General features: G+C 40.8%; 1 protein-coding gene across 2 annotated transcripts in view; it reads left to right on the forward strand.

The window, feature by feature from the left end:
• Positions 1-25,652, forward strand: part of DCTD (dCMP deaminase) — a 50,965-nt gene that overhangs the window by 20,770 nt on the left and 4,543 nt on the right. For both annotated transcript variants that reach the window (XM_078148135.1, XM_021007702.2), the window contains exons 4-5: positions 21,497-21,613; positions 24,226-24,322. In XM_078148135.1, the coding sequence (XP_078004261.1) occupies positions 21,497-21,613; positions 24,226-24,322 (214 nt within the window). The remainder of the gene's footprint in view (positions 1-21,496; positions 21,614-24,225; positions 24,323-25,652) is intronic.

Here is a 25,652-nt window from a genome sequence, read left to right on the forward strand (position 1 = left end):
AGATGATGTCTAGGCTCTTTTTTTGATCATGGCTTTCAGATAGTCCAATAATTTTTAAATTCTCTCTCCTGGATCTATTTTCCAGGTCAGTTGTTTTTCCAATGAGATATTTCACATTGTTTTCTAATTTTTCATTCTTTTGGATTTGTTTTACAGTGTCTTGATTTCTCATAAAGTCACTAGCTTCCAATTGCTCTATTCTAATTTTTAAGGAAGTATTTTCTTCAGTAATCTTTTGGACTTCCTTTTCCATTTGGCCAATTTTCTTTTTAGGGCATTTTCTCCTCATTGGCTTTTTGGACCTCTTTTGCCATTTGGGTTAGGCTATTTTTTAAGGTGTTATTTTCTTCAGTATTTTTTGGGTCTCCTTTAGCAAGCTGTTGACTTGTTTTCATGATTTTCTTGCATCACTCTCATTTCTCTTCCCAGTTTTTCCTCTACTTCCCTTACTTGCTTCTCAAAATCCCTTTTGAGCTCTTCCAAGGCCTGGGACTGATTCATATTTTTCTTGGAGGCTTTGGATGTAGGAGCTTTGACTTTGTTGTCTTCTTCTGGTTGTATATTTTGATCTTTTTTTACCAAAGTAAGATAATATAGTCTGACTCTTTTTGCTGCTTGCTCATGATCCCGGCCAATTACTTGAGTTTTAAACTCTTTGTTAAGGTAAGAGTCTGCTTCCAATGTGGAATGTACTGTCCCAAGCTTGGGGTTTGTCAGCTGTTTTCAGAGATACTTGTAGGGACCTGTAAATTTTCAGTTCTTCCAAGGTGGTATGATAAGTGGCGAGGTGTTTATTCCTTTCTGTCCTGTAACTGTGAGGAGGGGTTCCCCTCCACAGCCACTACAAGCTCCACCACTCCAGCACTCCTCCTCACCCCAGGAGTGCCACCCAGAACTGTGACCCAGATCTAAGCACAGGCAAAGCAAGAGATTCCTGCCTCAGCACTGGCAAAAAGATCCCTGCAATCCCTTTCTCATCAGCCACTGGATTCCCCCTCAGTCTGTGGGCTGGAAGCTCGGGAAGCAGCTGCCCCTCAGGGCATGGGAATGGAGCTGAGACCCCGCCTTCCTCTCAGCACCGACAGAAACAGACTTTTCCCACTGACCTTCTAAGTTGTCTTTGGCATTGGTGGATTGAGGAGTCTGGGAACCTCCACAGCAGCAGGAGATTCAGTCCTCTGAGGCCTGCTCCAGGTTTGCTACAGCCTGCACACCCACAGCGCTCTGCGCTGCGCTCCCAGCCTGTGATACACCTTTCCGATCAACCATCCAGGTTGTCTTGGGCTGGAAATTTGTTTCACTCTGTCTTTTCGTGGGTTCTGCTGCTTTGGAATTTGTTTAGAGCCATTTTTTATGAGTATTTGGAGGGGTTTGGGGGAGAGCTCAAGCAAGTCACTGCTTTATACCATCTTGGCTCCGCCCCCGGGATAGTGCTTTTTAAAATCTGAACAAACATTGTTTCTCAACCAACCAAAGGGTTGTTGAATTATGAGGAGTCAGAAAATGTCAGGGGAAGCCAGAGCCATAGAGTTGTGAACCATGTTTAGTGGCAGCAGCTATGGGCTGCATTGATGAGAATCAGCTGAGTCTTTCAGACTTCTCAAGATCTTGAGTGCTAGAAGGGATGTTAAAGGTATCTTCCCTTCCCTTCCTCCTCCTTTCTATTCTCCCTTTAGGTTAAGGAGTAGGAAGCATGGAGGAAATAAATAAGTTGGAAAAACAATGTATAATGGAAAGGGTCTTATGATTTGGTGGAGAGGGAACTGAAATATAGAAGTAGATAAATATATATATCTACATATATATATATATATGTATGTATGTATGGGTATGTGTATATATGTATATCTATCTGTATCTGTATTTATTGTCCACCTATCTATGTACTGTTAACCAAAAAACAGTATCACAGGTCCATAAGGCATACATTGCAGTTGGATTTATTGCAAGAGAAAGACACGTATACATGGGACCTCCCTATACCAAGGAGCCCAGCAGTGCAGGGAAAGTCTTGGTATTTATGTTATAGGGAAGTCATAGGGGAGGGGGAAAGGACTAATCCCCTCTTGAAGGGGAGAAGGAAGGCGATGGCAAAAATCCACATTCTTTTCCCTGGGAACTGCTAGAGCACGAAGATAGGATAGTCTGCTTATCTACAAGGGTTCCAGCTGCATACAAAAAAACTGCTTAGTCTGGTGCAGACTGATTGGTGCATGTCTTGACTTCTAAGGACACATAGGGAGTCCGCCTTGGGGTGCAAACAGCAAATTGTGTCAGCCTCAAGTTCTGTTCACATTGAGCCGAAATCAATACCTACCATATTGGTCCTAACTGCTCACTCAGTTCAAGCTGTGCCTTCTGTGTGATGCCTCAGCATTTGAGAATGTCAAATATGTGATTGTCAACAAGCATTTATTATGTGCCAGGTACTGTGCTAAGCACTGAAGATATAAAGATGGTGAAAAGGTAGAAGGTGGTCCTTGCTCTTGGAGCTCACTGTCTGATGGGGGAGACAGCATGAGAACAGCTATGGAGAAATAAGATACATACAGGATAAGTTGGAGATATTCTCAAAGAGAATGCACTAAGATTAAGAGGAACTGGGAAAGGCTTTTTGCAGAAAGTGAGACTTTAGCTGGAACTTGAAGGAAGCCAGGGCAGCCTGTGAATTTGTCCTTTCCCTCACCTTCTTCCTCACCCTTTCCCTCTCCATCTTCCTCTTCTCACTTCTTTATCTTCCCCTTTTCTCTAACTCCTTTTCTCCTTTGTTGTTCCTTTTCTTCCCCCTTTCTCTACTCTGTCCTCCTTTCCTTCTTCTCTTTCTTCTTCTCTCTTTCCCCTCCCCTCACTTTCTCTCCCTCTCTTTTTCCCTCCTACTCCTCTCTTCCCCCTTTCTTTCTCCATTCTGTCCTCCCTCTCTTTCCCCCTTTCTTTCCTTCTTATTTTTCTTTCCTTTTTCTCCTCTCCCCTCTCTTTTCTCCCTTTCCCTTCTCTTCCTCTCATTTCTTTTCCTCTTTTTCTGTCTCCCTTCTTTCTCCCTCTCCCCTTTTCTCTCCCTCTCTCTTCCTCCCCTTTCCTCTTTCTCGCTTCTCTTCTCTTTCCTTCTTCTCTCCCTTTCCCTTCTTTTCCTCTTCTTCCTTTCCTTTTCTTCTCTCTCCCCTTCTTTCTCCCTCTCCCCTTTTCTTTCCCTCCGTTTCCCCCTTTCTCACCTTTCCTCTTTCTTCTCTCCTTTTCCCTCCTCTTCTTCTTCCTTTCTTCTTTTTCTCTCCCCCTTTCTTTCTTCCTCTCCCCTTTTCTCTTCCCCCCCTCTCTTTCCCTCTCTGCCTCTCCACCCCTTTTCCTTAGAATACCACTCACTCAGCCTGTGCCCAGTTGATAATTGACATTTAACTTGTTATACACATGTTTTATCTCCCCTACTAGACTTTAAGTTCTTTGAGGATCTTGAGAATCAGGACTGGATGGAACCTTAGAGGTCATTCAGTCCATCCCACTGAGGAAACTAAACCCCCCTGAGATAGCATGACTTGCCTGAGGTTACACAGGTAGTAAGAAACAGGAATGGGAAGGCAGGGTCTCTGCCTCCAAATTTAAAGTCAGCTCCCTAATGTTCAAACCAGCATTCTTTACACAGTATCTCCCTTTTATCTCCAGCAACTAGCCTAATGCCTTGCCCTTAGAGGTGGTCAGAAGATGTTTGTTGAGGAGGGAAAAACCTTCCAAAGTAGAAAGGACTGGCTTTGGAAATCACTTTTAAATCAGTGAATCACTAAAGTATTTTATTGAACGCAGGCCATGTGCCCAGCAATGGTATAGCCCTGATCCTGAGGGCAGAAAGCTAGTATAGGCCTATGTGTAGGCTTGGAGGAGAAGGACATTTATTTTCATCCTCATCCATTCTGGTGACTCTGTACCTCCCAATTAGTAGAGGCATAAACTATTTCTCACTGTTCCTTCCTACCCAAATGATAGATACCACAGTGAGCTTAAAATATTGAATATGATAATTGAGCATGAATTTTTAAATTCTGCAATTAAAGGACTTTGTTCAAGATGCCATTAATTTTGAATTTAGGTGACTACAGTAAAATTGGAGCTCTTTTGGCCATTTTTCCTCATTTTAATCTTTCAGCAAATGTAGATATTAGACTTTACTGTGACAGAATACTTGTAAGTATGGCAGCTGCATAGCGCCATAGTTCATAGAGTGCTGGGCCTGGAGTCAGGAAGACTCATCTTCCTAAGTTCAGATCTGACCTCAGGCACTTACTTACCAACTGTGTGACCCTGGGCAAGTCACTTTACCCTGTTTGCCTCAGTTTCCTCTTCTGTAAAATGAGCTAGAGAAAGAATGGCAAACCACTCCAGTATCTTTGCCAAGAAAACCCATGGAGAGTTGAATACAATTGAGCAGCTTGTTTAGTAGATAAATCTTTAGACTCTGAATGTGGAGAGCCGCCCCCCCCAATCAGAATGCAGATGTTGCCTCAGCACTTAACTAGCTCTATGACCTCGGGCAGGTCTGTTAGCTTCTCCAGGCCCCGTTTCCTTCATCTATAAAATTGTCCATCTGTATAATAGAACAACATATCTATATATAGAAGATATAATGTATATAGTTATAGATATATAATAGAAGAATGAAATTCTTTATCTATAAAAAGTAAAATAACTGAGAATTTCACAGGGTTATTGTTGGGTTCAGTGAGATGTCAGTGAGACATGTAAGGCAAACTTTGAATCACTTACAAATGACAGTTAAAATAATTATTGTTGTTATCCTGCTAGAGCTTGGCCTTATAGAAGGCAGTATGGTTTAGGTTAATGAGTACTGGGTTCAAATCTCAGCCCTTCTACCCATTGCCCATGTGACTGTGGACATGTCACCCAACCTTTCCTGAGTCTCAGTTTCCTTTTATGGTATAATCCCTCACTTTTGTGTTGGCATCCTCATCGTCTCCAACTGTGCCTGGCATATAGTGTTAATACCTCTTATAGATCGGTATAGCATTGATGCTTTTTTCCCCAATGTCCAACACATCTGTCTGACCCAGAGTTCTATGACCCTTTGACATGATTTGCTCTTCATAACAACTGTAGGAGGTTGGTAGAGCAAGAATTAATTTCTTTATCCGTTGTAAGATCCCAAGTCACAGAATAAATGGAAGCCTGTTTCTTGGACGTTCATCCAGGTCGGTATGTGTATACAGCCAGTCATTGGTAAGACTGGGACTCAGACAATGTGGGGTCCCAGAAAGAAGATTGTGACCAAGTCCTATGATGTTAGATGTAGGCCAGAAGGGATTTGGCCAATCATGTGGTGGGAAGTACTGAGGAGGCTTGTTGGACTGAGTTGGGCTCTGTTGATTTTAAGCCAGCTTTGTCTCTGGTTAGGCCTGACCTGGGTTCTGTGGTCGGATCCTTGACAGAGGAACTCTGTCATGATTACTGACAGCCCAGTAACTTATATTTTGGGTGAGATTTTACAGAAAAGAAAAGTCTTAGGCTACTGACCTCCCTGTCTTTCTTTAAGTCCCAACTAAAATCCCACCTTCTGTAGGAAGCCTTCCCCCACCCCTCTTAATTCCAGCCTTCCCCCTGCTAATTGTTTCCTATTTGTCTTCTACATAGCTTACTTTGTATATATTTGTTTACATGTCATCTCCCCCGTTAGATTGTAAGCCCCTTGAGGGCAGGGACTATCTTTTGCCTCATTTTATATCCCCAGCACTTAGCACAGTGCCTGGCACTTAGTAGGTGCTTAATAAATGTTTATTGATTGATTAATTGATCAGCTCTGTTCTTGGCACACTGGTTATAGCCCACAGGTACCAAGTGCAACAGAATAAAAAAGAGATGAGCTTAATTTGTTCTATGTTAAAAAAAAAAAAAGCAAACTTGCCTTGTTTGAAAATAAAAAGTCAGTAACGTTGACAAAATATACTCAGTAAGTGCTTATCAATTAAAATAAGATAAAGACTTTAGGGAAATTATTTTTAATAGATTCTGCCATGGTTGGTTTGGTCCATGCTGATTTTTTTCCCCTAAACTTCTCCTTCCTTCTGTTACCCCTCCCTAAGGATTTTGAGTCTTCCTAAGAGTCAACATGAAGAGTAACCCATCACTCTTAAACAGCCCTGCAGTAAAAAAGGAACTGCATGAAATCTGGTAGGAGAGTTCTATTGGTGATCAAATGAAGCTATTGCTCGATCAGGTTCAGGTTTTAAGGGGATGTTTGTAAATGTCAGTGTGAGTGGAAGGATGCCAGTTTATCTTGTCAAGTGTTCTATAGTTTTGGAGAAATCAAGGGGTTTGGAGTGGGGAAATACTTTTTCCCCAAAAAAGTTTTACTGATGCCTTTTACATCATTTTTGGATATATTTATTCCTATTTCCTGTTCTTACCTCCTGGAATTGAACCTTCTCTTGCATGAAAGAGAGAAAGTTAAACAGAAAACAACCCAATATGGTGACCTCATCTGACAAGGTAGGCATCATTCTGCCCCCATAGTCTCTCACCTCTTTGCCAAAAGGAGAGTGACGTGTTCTACTATCTGTTCTCTGGGGTCAGTTTTTTATTTCAGTCATTCAGGTTGGTTTCCTCTTGATCTTTTTCATTGACATTTTTAGGCGTATTGTTTCTTCTGTTTATTTCAGGCGTATTGTTCTTCTGTTTATTTCAGCCTGTATCAGTTGGTATGGTTCTTCAAGTGTTTCTCCAGATTCCTCCTGTTCTGGTTCTTTTTGGTTTTATTTTTGTTTCAAGCCTCTTTGCATCTAGAGGAGCATTGCAAATATGGTACATCTTCAGTTCTCTCTGCTGCCAAGAGAAGGGTGTTGTTTAGGTAATTTGGAAGAGAGTAAATTACCAGCATTCAGTTGGGCAGTCAGTCCTGAAGTCAGTCACTTAAAAGTTCTCACACCTTATTCAGGTATTTACCTATTTCATTTATTGGGTTCATTCAGCCCCAACAGTACCTGCATGATTACTGACATTTACATAGGCACTTTAAAGTTTGCAAAGCATTTTATATACATTATCTCACTTAACAAACTCCCTTTCCCCCAAAAAACAAAGAAATGAAAAGCCCATTTAGTAAGTACTACAGACATTATTAACTCAGTTTTATAGGGCAGGAAACTGAGGCTCAGAAAGGCTAATGACTCATCCATGGTCACACAGCTAGTAAATATCACAGGTGGAATTTGAACCCAGGTATGAAACTCAAATAGAAACAGATTCCTGCTGGCCAGATGTTGACTTAGAAAACCATGTATTAACATTATGTTGTGTTATATTTTTATTTACTTTGTTGAACATTTCCCAGTTACATTTTAATCTGTGGTGGAGTTTTGCTGACTGGTGGGTCAGGTTTGATGCATCTGCTGCAAGCCTTACTATTGCTTTTTCATTACATTTTTTGAAGGCAGAGACTTTTAGTTTTGTCCTTGTATCCCCAGCACCGGGCACTTTGTAGGCATTTAGTTCTTGCTATAATTGTTGGATTTTGTTGACCTTAGCCCCTATGATTTACCTATACACTCTCACTGGCCCTTTAGTCTGTATTATTCTTTCTGAGACCTTTCCCCCTGTTTCTTCTATCTCTTGTTTTAGCAGTTATTATCTGTGTGACTTTGGGCTGGTCATGTACTTGAGTTTTAGTTTCTTTCCCTATAAAATAGGGGTGATAATGTTTACACCACTACCTACTTCAGAAGGATCGTTAGGGGAAAATGCTTTGTAAACTTGAATGTACTAGATAATAACACTGTGGTGGTTGTGATTCATCCCCCTCTCACCTTCTCTCTCTGGCAGAAAAAAAAAAAGAGAGAATATGTAGTAAATTTGCAAATCCACTGCTTGTTTCCACAGCTAGGGTTCTTAACCTTTTTAGAGGGAGTTCTGGACCCTTTCAGCAGTCTGATGAAGCCTGTGAACCCCTTCTCAGAGAAATTTTTAGGTACATTGAATCGTGTATATAGGATTATAAAGGAAATCAGTTATGTTGGAACGTAGCTATTAAAATATTTTAAAAAATCAAGTTCGTGGTCCCTAGATTAGGGACCCCTGTCGGGAAGGTCTTGGAGACATTGAGAGGGTGGATGAGAACCTGTCCTTGTTCAGTGTTCATTTCTCTGGCTTTAGAGTTGATGTGAATGAGTTGGGGAGAGAGGGCTGTGGCAAAGAGCTTCTGAATTGTTCCATTTGAGGGACAGAGGAAAGATTGACCTAAGAAGAGGAGCAGTTGGGTACCAAGTTGATCTCTGTCCATTGAGCTGCAAAAGAGGGCTGTTAGGATGGCTGGATGGTGAACAGGTCAGCTTTTGAAGGCATCGAGTCAAGGACATCCCCTAGTAGACCTCCTCTGGGTAGTCTGAGCCGTTGACAATCCCTTTGCACTCTCAGATCTGCTTTTACTTTGGAGTGGTGTCTTCACTGGACCAGATAAAACATCAGCTGGGTTTCTGCCATTTTTCTAACTACCTGGTCCAGAACCTGTCAGTTTCTGCTTGCCATGAATAGATGAAGATTCATGTTCCAAATGATTGCTATGTAAAGAGGCTTCTGAGAGTATCTAGGCTTCTTTTGCTTGCCTGCTTTCTTTTCTGATGGCTTCAATGTCTTTTGATCCTGATCTGTTGAATTTTTCACTTGAATTTCAAGTAGAGAAACCAGTGCCCTTGTAGTCTAGGTGTTTCCTCCATGTCCAGAGTTAGTGGGAGCCTTGCTTAATATAAACAATACACACACACACACACACACACACACACACACACATATAAACATAATTTAAAATACTTATATATTATAGAAAATAGCATACATACATTTTCATAGGGAGTAAACGGTATATCAGAGATGTCAAACGTGAAAACCAGTTATATAATGAAAATATTTAACAAAATAAATACAAATACAAAAGAACACAGATGATGTTAATATGTAGTTTCCTACGTTAATGGCTCATAGGGATCCTTTTGTGTGTCTTAGTGGCCCCATTTCTGTTTGAGTTTGACATCCTTACTGTGGGTCATCATGGGTCAGGGGGTAGTAGTATATTGATGCTAAACAAACTTAGCTCAGCTTTATGTTGTGAAATCGTTTTTTCAGTCCATGACCCATTTGGGATTATCTTGCCAGAGATACTGGAGTGGTTTGCCATTTCCTTCTCTAGCTCATTTTACAGATGAGGAACTAAGGCAAACAGGGTTAAGTGACTTGCCCAGGGTCACACAGCTAGTAAATGTCTGAGGCTGGATTTGAACCCATGAAGGTGAGTCTTTCTGGTTCCAAGCCTAACACTCTATCCTCTGTACCGCTTAGCTGCCCAGGCTCGGCTAGCTCAAGGCTAATGCTGTTTCAATCACGACTGCAGGTTCATTCCAAGCTGGTTACCTTGGCAAAGGGCTGTCAGACTATACTACCTTAAGACTGTCCCTTCGGAGGGCAACTAGGTGGTATAGTGATTAGAGCCCTGGGATAGAGTGAGGGATTGAAGGAAAGAATTGATGGATTTACTGGAAGCCTGTTACCCCTTACAGAAAAGAGAAGAAAGCAACCACCGAAGTCCTTGTCTTCTCTGATGATGGGTAGTCTCCAATTATCAAAAGTTTATATCTGAACATATTTTCTTTTCTGTTTAAAAATTTTATTGCTGCCTTTTGTTTTTTATACTACAGATATTTCCCAATATCTCTTCTCCTCCCTTATAAAACCCTTTGTTTTCACAAAGAAAAGTTGTTAAGTAAAACCAAGGGATAGAACATTGGTGTGTGATAGCATACGTAACATTAAATACCCATAGTCCCCCACCTCTTTGCCAAGAAAGGGATGTGATGCCCTACCTTCTGTAAATATTTTCCAGGGGAATCAATGTTATAAATGGTGGTAGGTATGCCAGGCCAATGAACAATCAATCAGTCGACCTAATTAAGTGCCTCCTGTGTGTCAGGAGCAATCCCGAGAGCTGGAGACGCAGACAAAAAGAAGCAATCCGTCCTCACGAGGGCTTCCATTCTATTGGGACAAGTGTATACACACAGCAGTGAATTGGGCCCTAGTCTGTTCCTCTTGACATGTGCTATTTCCTCTGTCAAATAGTATTTTTCTATGTCTTACATGTTAAACAGTACCAGACTTGATGTCTGAAGGCCCAGCACTCTTGTCAAGTAGTTATATTAATACTTGGGTTAACCTTAAACTAATTGGGTTGTTTTAGGAAGGAAGGAAGGATAGAAGGAAGAAAGGGAGAGAAGAATGGAAGAAAAGTTGAGGGAAAGAAGAAAGGGAAGAAAAAGGGAGGGAAAGATGTTCTTATTATGTGCTAGGCACAGTGCCTAATGCTAGGGATACAAATGTAAGTCAAAAGAAAGGTTCTACCCTCAAGGAGCTTCTGTTTTAATAGCAGAAGAAAACAAAAAATGAGATAGAGTACGGAGTTGAAAATGCTTAAAGCCAAGGCATAGTTTTTAAGTCTGAATGGTCAAACGGATCTGGGAGGGTAATGAAGGTTGGTTGACCTGGACCTTTCCACAAAATGGAGGCCCCAGGAAATTCACCATTGGGTCTTGGTGGAGTGATATTCCAGTGTGAGAAGGCAGAAAGGGTGGTTGGGTGTTCCAGGATGAGGAGACCCCAGGAGCTGAGGGAAGTTCCAGTGTGAGACATCAGCTAAGGCATAGTTTTGAATTCTTGAAAGTTAGGAACTGGAATGAGGGTATGAGCTATTGCAGTGTGGGACTAATAGTTCTGTAAAAACGAATCACCATTTGTAACTATGATGCTAATGGAAAATGCATTGAGATCCATGCCCTCGAGTTTGGTACCTTCACCCCACTCCAGTTCCCTTTTCAGCCCCCTTTTGTGTTTTGTCTTTATCCATTAGAATTTAAGCTTCTCGAGGCCAGAGACTGACTTTCTTTTTACTGGTATTCATATCCTTAGCACTTAGCACAGTATTGACACGTGGTAAATGATTAATAAATGCCTTTTTCTTTCCTTCCTTCCCATTAGTTGGGTGAGGAAGCTAGGTCATACAGGAATGACCTACAGTCAGAGTCGGAGATTTGAAACCAGGTCTTTTGACTGTCTTCTACCATGATGCTTGGGGTGAATGGGAGAGGGAAGAGTCCAGTAATAGAGTTTCTGACAACTTATCATCCAATGAGGGGTGGCTTTTGAAGTGGAACAGACTGTATAAATTGGAAGATGCTCAGATAGAGGATTCTGACCTAAAATGTTTGCTTCATGTAGCAATGACCATAGGGAACATTTCCTGTCCTTTTCTGGGGGAAAGGATTTAGATTTAGAGGATATTAAATTGTTAAATTGTTGACCCAAACGATATGTACTTCAAAGAGCAGCATTGATATACGAAGGCCCTGACAGGATGTCTTTCAGTAACTGGAAAATGAATAGTGAAAATCCATTTTAACTCAAGAAGCAGCTGAATAATTCTGTAAATTGATTTTTACAGAAAGGAGAACAATTGAGTTTCCATCACAGGAAGTACTCAGACTGTGACTGAATGACCAACCTGTCAGCAGTGTGGTAGAAGGGGGAGGACCATCAGTGAGTGTCAGGTGGGAGGTTAGAACAGGTAACCCCCAGACTAAGGTTCTTTCTTGTTCTGTGGGAACATTTGATAGTTAAAAGAGCAAACAAAAGACTTTGAATCTCAGTTTTTTGGAGCTGAGACAGACCTTAGAGATCTCTTAGCCTAACCCCTCCATTGGGGTTAAGTGACTTGCCCAGTGTCACACAGCTAGTAAGTGTCAGGTGTTTGGTCTGAGGCCGGATTTGAACTGAGGTCCTCCTGACTTCAGGCCAGTGCTCTATCCACTGCGCTACCTAGCTGCCCCCAACCCCTCCATTTTACAGATGAGAAAATCAAGGCCACACAGAATTATTGGCAGAGTAAGAATTCTAACACAAAGTAATTTGACTCAAATCAATCATAAAACTCAGTTACCGGAATACAGGTAAAGTTTATGGTGGAAATTAAGAAGAAATTATGAGACAGACACACACAAGCCAATATTAGACTTAGGTGTCTCATTCCATCTTAGTTGTTAATTGGATAGTGAACACCCCACTGAAGGTCCTCTGACTCAGGTCAGTCATAAAACTCAGTTACCAGAATATAGCTGGAGTTTATGGTGAAAATTAACAAGGAATTATCAGAGTCACAAACAAGCCAGCATTGAACCTACGTGTCCCATCTCATCTTAGTTGTTAATTGGATAGCAAGGATGCATTGGATAGAGGACACATTTTACTCTTAAAAAATTCCAGAAGAACTACGGTGTAAGATTTTGTTATTTTTACAACCTGACCCTGTCTTGTCAATGAACCAAACTGTCTACATTTTGAACATAGGTGGCCCTCAAAGTCCCAGAACCTTCAGAGTCATCAACTTGGTTCAGGGAATGGGTTCCCCAGAGAAACACATAAAATAGAGTACTGCTGCTACTTTGCAGAAATCAGTGTGCGCCATTGCTAAGTGGTCCCAGATCGCCTATGCCTGGCTGTAAGCCCTTTGCCCTAACATTGCCACTGTGTCAAGCAACCTAATTTCTAAAGGTAGCTTGGGGTCAAGATGGCTTCTCTGAGCTGGAAAACATTTCTTAAAAGAAAAATACCCTACCCTTGAAAATGAAGGCTTTCAGGCAATCTGCAGAACTCCTCTCCTCTTTAATGGGAGTAAAAACTGAAAGGCTACTTGCTGCCATATTTTGCCGGGCATTATTATTACCTGTCATCCTTGCGTCCCGTCTTCAGATCCATCGGCTGTACTGAAGTCGCATTACTGCTAAATTATTGGAGGAACATTAAGGTTTTTTTTTCCCTTGACAGTGTATTCCCTTCATTTTTTTCTTACCTTGTCACCTCTGTGAGTAATCTTAATAATACCATTGTCAGAAACAGATCTTCGTCTTATATCAAATGAGATAAAAGTCAAATCTCCAAAATTATGAAGACTCAGAATCTTTTAAATCTAACCAGGGATAGAATATATCCTGTTAATTTGTCAGCCTTCTAGGTGAGCCGCCTATACAAGATAGTAAGGATTAATCAAGCAAGGGAGAATTTTGAAAAATATATTTTTCTAATTATGCGATCTCTTCACAGTGGTCTGGGGTTAATGCAGAGCTGAATTCTGAGAGTCAGTAACAAGAAAAGAGACTCAAGTATACGAATTGTCTTATAATTACCTGAAAAGAAGATTTTCCTTCTGGCAATCATGAGCTTTTAAAAGTATTAATCTGATATTTTTGGCATTTAATTTCTTTCCTTTTAGATAATTTGGGGAAATAATTGAACAGTTTTATATTATTCTCTGTTCTTATCAAATAAGCATCAAGTATTGTTAGTTTCATTTGGGCATTATCGCTTAGCTATTTCTAAAGAATTGCAGCTAAAATGCTTTAGTAATTGGTCATATTTTCACAGATTTAAAGCATCTCATGAATATTGCAAAGATGTTGTGCCTTCTTTGGTACACTTGACCAGCATGCCTCCTGAGGATACAAAAAGCCTGTACTAGGAAAGTCACTTTCATCTGCCTGGTTTTTGTCATCAGACTTGTTTACAATACTTACCACAGTGATACTTGGGAATTCCAACTGAGAATTAAGGTTGCTTAGCAAAATAGGAAGATAAGTCTGTTCCTTAACTCCTTAGCTTTGGGGGGGAATATTTATTTGTCGAATTTCACTAGAGTGTTCTCAAGATGCAGATTTCCTGCTGGCTGCTCATAAAGAAGGGACTGGGGAGGCAAAGTCAGGAGGAGAGGTAAAGATCTGAAAGCCTTAAGTGAGGAGGCCAGTTCTCCAAGCAGCTGACTAGAGGCAGGGCAATGCTATTAAAACTTAGGACTGTTCATTGGGAAATCCCCACAAAGTGGGGGAGGAGGGAGTTGACATAGGAGAATGATCAGAGAAGTAGGAGGACAGGCAAGCAAGTATGGGTATTCTTCGTGCCTGTGTTGTTATGAGTCGATTTTCAGCCCCGTCCAACTCTTCGTGACCCCATTTGGGATTTTTTTGTCGAAGATGCTAGAGTGGTTTGCCATTTCCTTCTCTAGCTCGTTTGACAGAAGAGGAGCTTGGGGGTTAGGTGACTTGCCCAGGATCACACAGCTAGTAAGTGTCTGAGGCCAGATCTGAACTCAGATCTTCTTGACTCCAAGTCTGGCACTCTATCTACTGTGCCACCTACCTAGCTGCCCCATTCTTTGTTTTGTTTTGTTTTCGGTTATTTTTTTGTTTTTGAAAAGGCGATTGGGGTTAAGTGACTTTCCCAGGTTCACACAGCTAGTAAGTGTCAAGTGTCTGATCTGAGACAGGATTTGAACTCAGGTCCTCCTGACTTCAGGGCCAGTGCTATACCCACTGCACCACGTCGCTATCCCAAGTCGCCCCATTCTTGAGGCTAGAAAGAGTTATAATGGAGATTCGTCACCAAGCGCAAAGGTAGCACAGATGTGTGGAAGGATGAGAAGAGAAAGTGTTGATGGATTTAGTGTGAAAAGAATAAGTGCTTTAATAGCGCCTATTAAGTGCTTTTCTTTTTTTAATCCAGCATTAGCTCATTTAATCTTCACAACAACACTGCAAGGTAGGTGCTATCATTATCATGCCCATTTTACATGGAAACTGATGCAAACACAAGTGGAGTGACTTGCCCAGGGTCTCACAGTCTGAGGCTGGATTTGAATTCAGGACTTCCTGAATCCAGGCCCAGCACTCTGTCTGTGCCATGGAGGGAATTGAGTGTAAGGTAAAAAAAAGACAAAAAATGTCTGACCACAAGAAACTTAGATTCTGGGGATAGAACATGGAGAGAGATAAGGAGTTGTAGGATAATTTGAAGGAAGAAGCACATTGCCTGCAGGGATCGGGGAAGGCTTCCCTGGTATGAGATAATATCCAAGCTCAGCATAGAGCCGGCATGAGGAATCAGACACAGAATTGAGGAATGCATGCGGCACATTCCAGGCATGGGAGAAGGCTTGGGCAGATGCTCCGGGGAGGAGTTTGGTAAGTGGAATTTGGGCGGTGGCCAGCAGTCCATGTTAGCTGGAGCAGCCAGAGTAAGTGAAGGCTAGCCAGAAAGAGGGGTGGCAGCCCTTGAAAGGGCTAAGGGGTTGGCATTTTATCATAAAGAAGTCACTGAGGATATAGGGGACCAGGGGAGGGACATACACCTGTGCCTTAGGATTATCTTGGCAGCTAAGCAAAGCATTGATTAAGAAGGGGAGGAGAGCGTGGAAACAAAGAGATCAGTTAGGAGACTTTTATAGTAGGGCAGGTAAGCCGTTATGAGGGCCTGTGCTAGGATAGTGGCTGTGTATATGAAGTGGGATGACATATGTGACACCTGCTGTGGATGAAATGAAGGTTGGGCAGGGTGTCAGAAGGAGAGACAGATGCAATTCAGAATACAGTTAAGTACCTACGAACTGCCAGAAAGGGCAGCAAGGTGGTGAAGTGGATAGAACACCAGGCCTGGAGTCAGGAAGACTTATCTTCCTGAGTTCAAATCTGGCCTCAGACACTTACTAGCTGTGTGACCCTGTTTGCCTTAGTTTCCTCATCTGTCAAATGAGCTAGAGAAGGAAATGGCAAACCATTCCAGTGTCTTTGCCAAGAAAACCCCGAAAAGGGGTCACAAAGAGTCAGGCATGACTGAAAACGGTTAAATAAACAACCAAATGCCAGATGCTCTTCTAGTTATTAGGGTGTAAACACCAAAAACAGACACTGAGCCATTGAGAGATAAGCAGAGGTGTCAGTGGTCAGTATGTGCTCATGTATCAGGCAAGAGAACTGTTTGTTATTTCAGCTCTTCTAGTAAACTAAAGATTAGACCAAAACTGAGATTAGAAAGGATTTGGTGGGAGGGCTAAACTCGGGCCATTGGTTGTGCGCGCTCTCGCTCTCTCTCTCTTTAATTTAAATTTTATTTTGAACTTAACAAACACCAAAAAAGCACATATGTAGAAGAACAGAAAAAGAGGATTGGACATGAAACAGCAGGTCTCTATTATGTTCATTTGTTTTCACTGCTAATCCCTATGAGAGTGCAAACCCAGAGTTGGAGGAGTCATGTCAACAAGCATTTATTAAGCACTTATGGTGTGCCAGGTGTTCTGCTAAGTGCAGGGTGTACAAAGAAAGGCAAAAACACAGCCCCTGCCCTCAGATAGCTCAGCTTCAAATGGGGGGAAATGGCATGCAAACAGTTGTGTACATTAAGGGTACACAGAGCAAGTACAAGGTAACCTCAGTGTGGGAGGATGTCACAAGGAAAGGTCTTTTGCAAATGGTGGAATTTGAGTGGAGTTTTGAAGGAAGCCAGGGAGCCCAAGTGAGTCTGGAGTATATTCCAGTCATGGGGAGATGGAGTGATGGGGAAGGTGGTATCACCTGCAAGAGACATAAAGCCATTGGAAGGTAAGGCTGGTTTTAGGAGGAAAAGGTCGTGAATCCTGTTTCAGACATGCTGAATCTGAGATGCTAATGGGACATCCAAGTGGATTGAATTGGCCACTGGATTGTCCAGCAGGCAATCAGTAGGACCGGTATACAAGAAATAAAAGAGTGTCGGTCTAATCCAGCATATATTAAGCTCCTACTATGTGCGGGGCACTGTGTACTAGTTACTGGGTATACAAACAGCAGCCCCTTGTCTCTTCTCAGCCCAGCATGGTTTTCTCACTTACCAGGTTCATTTGATCAACATGTTGTTAATCACAGCTCATTTGACAGATGAGGAAACTAAGGCAAACGGGGTGAAGTGACTTGCCCAGGTTACACATGTTGTTAATCAGTCATTTCAGTTGTGTCTGACTCTTTATGACACCATTTGGAGTTTCTTGGCAGAGATACTGAAGTGGTTTTCCATTTCCTTCTCTAGGTCATTTTACGCATGAGGAAACTGAGGCAAACAAGGTTAAGTGACTTGCCCAGGGCCACACAGCTAAGAAGGGTCTGAGGCTAGATTTGAACTTGGTTCTTCCTGGCCCTGCACTCTATCCATTGCACCACTTAGCGGTGGTCCTTTTGCTCCGATAGAACTCAGTTGCATAACTACAGGAATTTATTTCAATTCAACTAATACTTGTTAACCTCCTGTACTGGTTAAGGCACCAGGAGTACAAAAATGAAAAATTACATAGTTCCTTCCTTCAGAGAACTTAATTCTTTTGAGGTTTAAACACAATGGAAAGCAATGATGGAAGTAATTCTGGGGGTTTGGGTTGAGCCCATTAGAAAGATGGAACTGTGAAGAAGAAAGCTTACCTAACATTTAAAAAAAAAACAACTAATGTTTTATTGATGCTTTTTGTTTTAAAGGTCACAGTCCTATCCAGATAGCCCCCACCTCTTGTAGTCTTCCCCTTGTGACAAAGGAAAACAATTAAGTACAACCTAAGCCTGTAGTCTCCCACCCTTTCACCATGAAAAGAAGAGAGTCACATTTTCTCTTGACAGAGATCCCTAGAGCTCAAGAGAGATTACAGAGCAAATGACCAGGAATGATGTGATTTGAGGGATTCACGTGCTGTTGACTCAACCCTGGAATGAAACGACATGTACTGTATCTCTTTATTAAGATAGCTTTTTCGCCTTTTTCCAGATTTGGTGCTCACTTAGACAGCTGGGAGGCTTTGTGTCCCATGGAGGTAGTTTCATGTGTTTCCAAGGATCACACCGATTTCAAGGTTTTCACATTGCCCAGCCGACCATGTTCTCAATAGGGAGGTTTTACGTTTTAACTCCAGTTATTTTGTGGCTAAGTGGAAGGAAGCCTATTTATAATTCTCTGCCTTATTGCCTATAAACCACAGTTTCTTTCTATGCAGAATTGTAAAATGCTGCTTGAGCTGGGAGGATCTGTTTCATATGGTAATTTCCATTAATGAGGTAGGACATAGAAATGTTAAATTTTGCCCCAAACTGCCTAGTGTGAATTAAGGGAAGACTGTTGTAGTCAGTGTTGACAATTTCTTCTGGTGATTCAGAACAGGAGAATATAATTGTGTCCATAACCTGTTTAATGTTCTGAATAGAAAGTAACCGGAAATGTATTTTGTTCGTAGAGGGAGCCTTGCTTTGACATTTGGATTTAGGAAGTCTAAACTTTCACCATCAATAATTGGGGCCCTCATTTCTTTCCTTATTCATTCAATAAGTATTTAACATCCATTGTGTTGATGGCATTGCATTAGGCTTCAAGGGAGTTCCAAAAGCAGAGCAGACAGGGCTCTGCCCTCCAGGGGGGTATAAAAGACAATTACATTTAATTGTTTCTAACAACAAGCAATGTGTAGTTCCTGCACCAAATTTCTTGGCCTCATGGGATGGAGAGATGATTGTGCTGTAGGCATTTCTTAGGAGGAGGGCATTTTGGGATGGAGCTCCCCTTTCCTGTTGGAAACAAAACCTTTACTTCTTTTTTCAGACATTTCTGGGTAGTTGAAATGGTGTAAGTCTCTATTCAATCCATCAGTTAATAAGCCTTTATCAGGCAGGCAGGCAATATGCATTTATGAAATTGTGTGCCAGGTGCTGTACTGAGTTCTGGAGATACAAAGAAAGGCAAAAACAGACCTCTGCCCTCAAGGAGCTTACAGTCTAATGGGGGAAACAATATACAAATAACTGTATCTACGATATACCTAGCATAAATGGAGGGTAATATCAGAAAAGGAGCTAGCAGTGGAGGGAGAGGTAAAGGCATCCTGTAGAAGGTAGAGAATGAGCTGAATGTTGAATGAGATCCACAAAGCTAGGAGGTAAGCAGTGAGAGAGTTCCCCAGATGTGCGGAACAACTATTAAAAAGCTACTGAGTTGGGACATTTACATATATATATAAATATATAGGCACATATAACATCTGGGAGGATTAAGAAGGCTTCATGTATTCTGAGTTACAAGTCAGTCCAACTCAGGCCAGCCCCCTTCTTCCATTTTGGAACAGTTAACAAAAGGTGGTTGGCTTAGCCATAGCATAAAATGGCTATTTGGGTAGATAGCGCCCCTCATCTTCATGTGGAGATGAGTGTAGGCAGAGTGAGGTGACTTCAGTGCCAGTAACCAAGGGACTCCCACATTGATGGGCCTTTTTATGTCCTCAGGTGACCAGGAAGCCACTTTGATACGGCTACCAGGAAGCTTCATAGAAGTACAGCTTTAGCTTTGACCCATGGGCCACTCATGTCAAGTTTTGTTTCTTTTCAGGGAAGAAGTATACCCTGCCTCATGCAACAAATATTTATTTTTTTTTCTGTGTATATAAATAAGCCTGTGCTAGGCAATATGAGGAATACAGAAAGGAATAGCAGTAGATGCCTTACTTTTTGGGGGAGGAGGGGCTAGGCAATGTTAAGTGACTTACCCAAGGTCACACAACTAGTAAGTGTCAAGTGCCTGAGGCCAGATTTGAACTCAGGTCCTCCTACTCCAGGGCCAGTGCTGTATCCACTGCACTACTCAGCTGCCCCAATGCCTTTTTAATTTGAAGAGACAAGTTACAAATGTATAAAACATTAAGGAATGGTTGGGGTATACGTATACCCCGAAGAGGTCAGAAATAGAGAGAAGGGTCCCACCTATCTCAAAATAGTTATGGTTGTAGGGCAAAAAATTGTAAACTAACCAGATGCCTATCATTTGGGGAATACATAAAGAAATTAGAAAACCTTGATGTGGGGGAATATTACTGCATCTTAAGAAATAATGAATATGAAGGATTAAAAAAAATGGGAAGAGTTACATGAACTGATGTGAAGTGAGAAGGCAGAACCTAGAAAACAATATACACGTTGACCACAGCAATGTAAATGTCAACAATTAAAAAAATTGAAATAAAAATCTTTGTAATTATAATGTCCAAGCTTGGCCCCAAAGAAGAGATATGAGTATTAGGGGCAGCTAGGTGGTACAGTGGATAGAGCTCCAGCCTTGGAGTCAGGAGGACCTGAGACTTGACACTTAATTAGCTGTGTGACCCTGGGCAAGTCTCTTAACCCTGATTGCCTCATCAAAAAGCAAAAAGAAGAAGAAAAAGAGAGATGAGTATATATCTTCTTCCTTACTTAGCATTAGTGGAGAGGGCATGAGTGTTGAACACTGTTTATTTTGTTGGAAATTATTTGATTAACTGCTGGAGTACTTTTTTTCCTTTTAAAAAATAAGGGGTGGTTTTCTGGGTGAAAAGGGGAGGGATATATTAGGAAATTAAGGTAATGTAATAAAATAAATCAGTAATTAGGTTAAATTTTTTTAACTGAAGAAGTTTTGTAAACTTTAAATTTTTTCTAAAGTTAAAAAGTTTAGCAGAGGAGTAGGTAATATAGTACCAAATGAATTGTATAGACAGAAGTGCTGTGGATTCAGAGAAGAGGGAAAGAGGCTTGATGGAAGAAAAGTTGGACTTCAGCTAGACCTTGAAAGATGGATTAGATCTGGTCAAGTATCATTCTGGCACACTGGCAGAAATGTCAGATTGTCAATAAAGGAACATTTATTAAGTGCCTACTATGTTCCAGGCACTCTACTAAGTGATAGGGATACAAAGAAAAACAAAAGAGTGTCCTTCCTTTCGAGATCACAGTCTAATGGAGAAAAAAATTAGTGAAATTAACCCTATTTTTGGAACCTTCAAAGACTGTTCAGTTGGTAAAGAATTTAGATTTTTCATTGTCACTGAATTTATCCCTGATACAGGCCCTTAAATGGAGACTCCTTTGAAAAGAAAAAAATAAGAGATATTAGCTGAAAAATCATACCAACAGTAGATCACACAGGTGTTATACAAGCTCATTTGAGATAAAATGTAGCCTTTATGTGGACCAATGCAGTCTCTCTCTCCTTATTTTTCTCCCTTTTATTCTATCTTCTTTTTCTTTTGAGGAAAAAAAAAGGTGTATTTACTCAGCTGAACTGTTTGTACATTCTTATAATTCTTGGGTATCTTTTAAGCATTTCTGGGATGAGTCACTTGGGAGCTGAGCCCAATTCCTCAAGGGAGAAATGCTTAGCTTTACTTTCCAATTCTTTTGTTTCAAAAAAAAAAAACTATGCCTCATACTCTTGACCATAATGATATTCTTACATATGCATATAAATGCGCAAATGGGCCATTTTCCATAGACATTTGGGGTCTCTAAGGTATTCTGAAGCCATGGGTTATTATAACACTTACGGTAGGTAAAGGTACTTGGCCTTGGGCCTTGGTATCTGCTCTAGGTACTAAAACTCGGCAGTGCCACTGTGACTAATGATTTTGTTGCTGATTACCCAACTGGTCAGACCACTTGGCCTTCATTTGGTGATCTTGGGATGCCTCTATTTGCTGATTTTTAAAAATTGCAATCTTCATCATTCAGGTGATTGATCTCGTATAGGATACAGTTAAAAGAACTTCCTCAGTAACAATATATTCTTCATGACCTGGAGTATTGTTTTTCCCTCTCTCATCATGCAGTGTGCCATGCTGAACTGAATGCCATTATGAACAAAAACTCCGCGGATGTGAAGGGTTGCACCATGTATGTTGCCTTATTCCCGTGTAATGAATGTGCTAAACTCATCATCCAGGCAGGTAAGAGCTGGTGCCAGGTTGATTTGTCACATTTGCATTGCTGTCTGCTCCTGAGTACCTCATCACAGATGTATTTGATTTTAAATTGCTGTTGTTTAGATCTAAATTAATTGCACTATCAACTTCGCAGGAGATTTCCCATGTTTTGTGTTTGAATGGTACCAGGTATTCTAAGACTAATTGTATCCTCTGTGATTCTTAGCATGTTTTTAATTTAGGTTTGCAACTTCTTAAACCACCGAGCTGCCAAAGAACAACACCGGCATTGAATATAATTACTGTCAATTTACTGTACTCTGACATATTATGCATAGATTAGGGGGAGGAAATGAACTTCTGTCTGAAACAAGGTCAGTTGGGAGCCTCTCCATGAAATTTTAATTTGTATATAATATAGGGTAGATACTTGAAGATTTTAAAATATCTTTGTTCAGAAATGTCATAAGACTTATATGACCAGCCTTTAATTTTTCCTCTTATTACAGCTGCTATAAATCTGTGTTCTTGCAGCAAGGGTGCCGCTTGGAACGTTTCTCCTTCTTCAGACTATGATATCCAAGTATTGAGCTAACTACAGTATACTTTATCTCCATAAAGCTCTCGGCTTGAGTCCTAAACACTTATCATGTTGGCCAGATGTGTGGCTTAAAGGGCCTGTTTATCATGTGCCTCCATGTGGTTCTGAACAGATTGAGTGTGGGGGTATTGAAATCAAAAGCCTCATGTTGAAGGGCTCTTATAAAAATACCTTTCTGGCCTCCTTTTGTGCTCTCCCTCGGGTTTTATTTTCCCTGGACTGCATTCTCCAGAGGGAACAATGGAAAAGAGACAAGAATCAAAAAAAGCACAGTCTTGTTTATATGTGGGTAGGGAAAAGCAGGGAGCCTGCTAGCACAGGTGGGGTAACTTTCCAGCTTGGTATTGTCAGAAGGGGATGAGGACAGGTATGTTCTATCTTTGCTTCCAAGGAACTAGTTTGAAATAAACACATCTATACCTCTCAAACTATAAAACATTGGAATTGGAAGTGTTTTGGCACTTAATTTCTAAATCAGAGACTCTTAAACTTTTTTGGGTCATGGACCTCTCTGGTGGCCTGGTGATGTTTATGAACTTCTCCAGAATGATGTTTTTAAAAGCAAGATAAAATACATAGGATTAAGAAGAAAACTAGTCATATTGAAATTCAATCGTCAAAATATTTTTTAAACTGGAGTTCATGGCTGTTAAGAATGTTAAGAGCCCTGCTTTAAATTTTCCAGGTCCTCTCCACTATGGAGTTGCCCCAAAGTAGCATCTTGAGTTATAATTTGTGAATGTAGAGTTCACAGATTAAGACTTGGAAGGGACCTTAGAAGCCATTAAGTCTGATTCCTTATTTTACAAATGAGGCGTAGCGATGTAAAGTGATTTGCCCAGGGTCACACAGACACGGGGGTAAGGCAGAGGTGTATAGAGTATTCGGGGAGGACCAGCACCTCTGGTGTGAGGCCTGCCGTGCCCTTTTCAGAGGTGCTTTCCACTTTTGGCGTCCACCTGTGAAGCTGTAGTGTGTGCAGTGGACACACTCTAGTAAACTGTTTCAGCAGTTGGGCTAAACCAGGTTAAGGGTAACTGACAGGCCTCAAACCCATTGGTGTTGGGGTGGGGTGTCTCCCCCAGAATGTACAGATTTCTCCTGGTGGAATGGATGGATGAGAACAACATGTTCCAATGGCCATGAAGATGGCTGAAGCAGGCTCCATGGAGCCTTTAGAGCTTGGTCAGACATTGAAGATGCCAAGGTCATCCACTGACTACATTGTAGGCCATCACCAATCGTCTTGATTTTTGTCTCACCGCTGCACTTCCATGACTCTGGAAGAGAGAGTGAGACTTTGTGCAGCTCTGCTTCACTCCAGTCCAATTCACTCATGAGTCAAGACATCACCCTGTGATGTCATTGGTCCTCTTCTAAAACAAAAGGCAAACAACAGAGTCGGAGGCATGATTTGAACCTGCTCTTCCTGACTTCCCCAGTCATCTATCCACCATGCCATTGACTGTCCAGCGTTGAAGCCAATTTAGTTTAAATTCAGTCCAAACTGCTTATTACCTGTTGGGCAAGCCACTTTATTATCTTAGTACCCTGGTACCCAGCCATTGGGGCTGGTTGGGATTTCGTAGGTAGACTCTAGATCTACAATATCTTATTGCTTCAAGTTAGGTCCTTCCTTAATATAGTGTACTTACTTGTGTTAGACCTCAGTTTTTTCATCCATAAAATGAGGGAGATGGACCAAAGCTGACCTCAGCTCTTAAATCTTCAATCCCATACCTAAAATTCAGTCATCCTCTCAAACCTTAAATGTTTTAGTACGTTTCCATTTCACGTTAAGAGGGTAGAGGTGGGACTCTAAGTTGATTATTGGGAAAATTATGTACTAACTGTTCTTTTCTATGTCAGAGAATGGAAGATAGGGATTTTTGCTAGTAAGAATTGGAATTTTCTATAAGTTCACCTTACAAAGTGTAATTAAGCAGATACTGCAAGGACTCCATCTGTTTCTGTAAATCTTATATATTATACATATCTGCATTTCCTAATGGACTTTTCCACATTATCTCTTAAGGTATAAAAGAAGTTATTTTTATATCTGATAAATACCATGATAGTGATGAAGCCACAGCTGCAAGAGTCATGTTTGACTTGGCCGGGATTAAATTCAGGTAAAAAGGACAAACCTTTCATGGATGTGAGGTTTTTATTTTGTTTGTTTGAGTTCTGAAAAAAATCTCTGTTCCTAATGAAGAGGTTTATTTGACTTGCATCAACATTGGAGTATGCTCTCTAGTTACTCTCCGGGATACCTGACTTTCTTTGCTTTGTTGGGGCTTTTGAAATGATGGAAACACTGTCAGTGTTATAAGAATCTGTACAATGTCATCGAAAGAATAGATTTTTAAAAGCAATGACAGGAGCATCTGAAGGCAATCTGTTTAACAGACTTCAATTCCAGTAACTTTCTAAGGCTTTGACTAATTGTTCTGGGGGGGGGGGATTTAAAAATTCACAGAGTTTTACAATATTAACATAAGACCTTCTTAAATTTTGCAAATATAACAAATGTGGCATAGAAAATTTTAGGATGAAAGCAGCCTGCTAAGTTGAGACACCCAGGAATTCCTACAGCAGTATTTTAAATTGAGGTTTGAAGTCATTCAGTTATTTCTTGCCTTCAAAAGCTATTTGGATTTTGATCATCATCTTGGCTGGGCAAAAGAGGAATATGAGAAGTTTTACTTGGAAGCTAGATCAGCCACCTGGATTCCTGGGGAAAAGTTAGTTGAGCCTTTTTTGAGATGGCAAAGCTTAAGGAAATGGGTCTGATGCCATGGATGGTTTATAATGGTCAGCAGCATAATCAACAGTGGGCTTAAGATAATGACCTAAGGTCTTTGCCTATTACATTAATGGTTAGGGATATGGGCTGTGCTTAATGAATTTCCTGAATTAAACAAAGTGCAATGCCTTATGAGACTTTAACACCATGTTATTTGCATAATTCTTTGTTTGCTGATTGATCCAAAGAAATAAATGCAGTCCCCAAATAGTGTCTTTTTTTAGTTGCTGGGGAAGATTTGAGGTTTTTTTAAGTGTTTGGGGCTCATTTTAATTTTATACTTGCAAGTATAATTTTTAAATAACTTTCTGTTAAAAGTTCATTGATTTATCTGCCCCTATGCAAGATGTGAAGTAAAACTTAAGACTCTTGAGCCACCAGAAATACACTTTCTAAACTTACTGCAAAAATTTGATAGAAAATGAGATAAATTTTGGGAGAAAGCCACTAATCTGATGTTATGTCCTGCAGCTCACTTGTTAGAAATTCGTTGACTCCCTGATAATTCATGAACTCCAAAGCTTAAACAACACACAACCTAAGCAATCCCATGTGTCTTTTTGTCTTTGCCTTTTTTGTTCATTTTTCTCTCAGTATGGTGTACTCTAATTGGCTCAGATAAAATTTCAAGCGAAACATAGAGCATTTTTTTTTCC

This window comes from Phascolarctos cinereus, unplaced genomic scaffold (genome assembly GCF_003287225.1).
Source record: "Phascolarctos cinereus isolate Bilbo 61053 unplaced genomic scaffold, phaCin_HiC Scaffold_9;HRSCAF=440, whole genome shotgun sequence".
NCBI classification, from domain to species: domain Eukaryota; kingdom Metazoa; phylum Chordata; class Mammalia; order Diprotodontia; family Phascolarctidae; genus Phascolarctos; species Phascolarctos cinereus.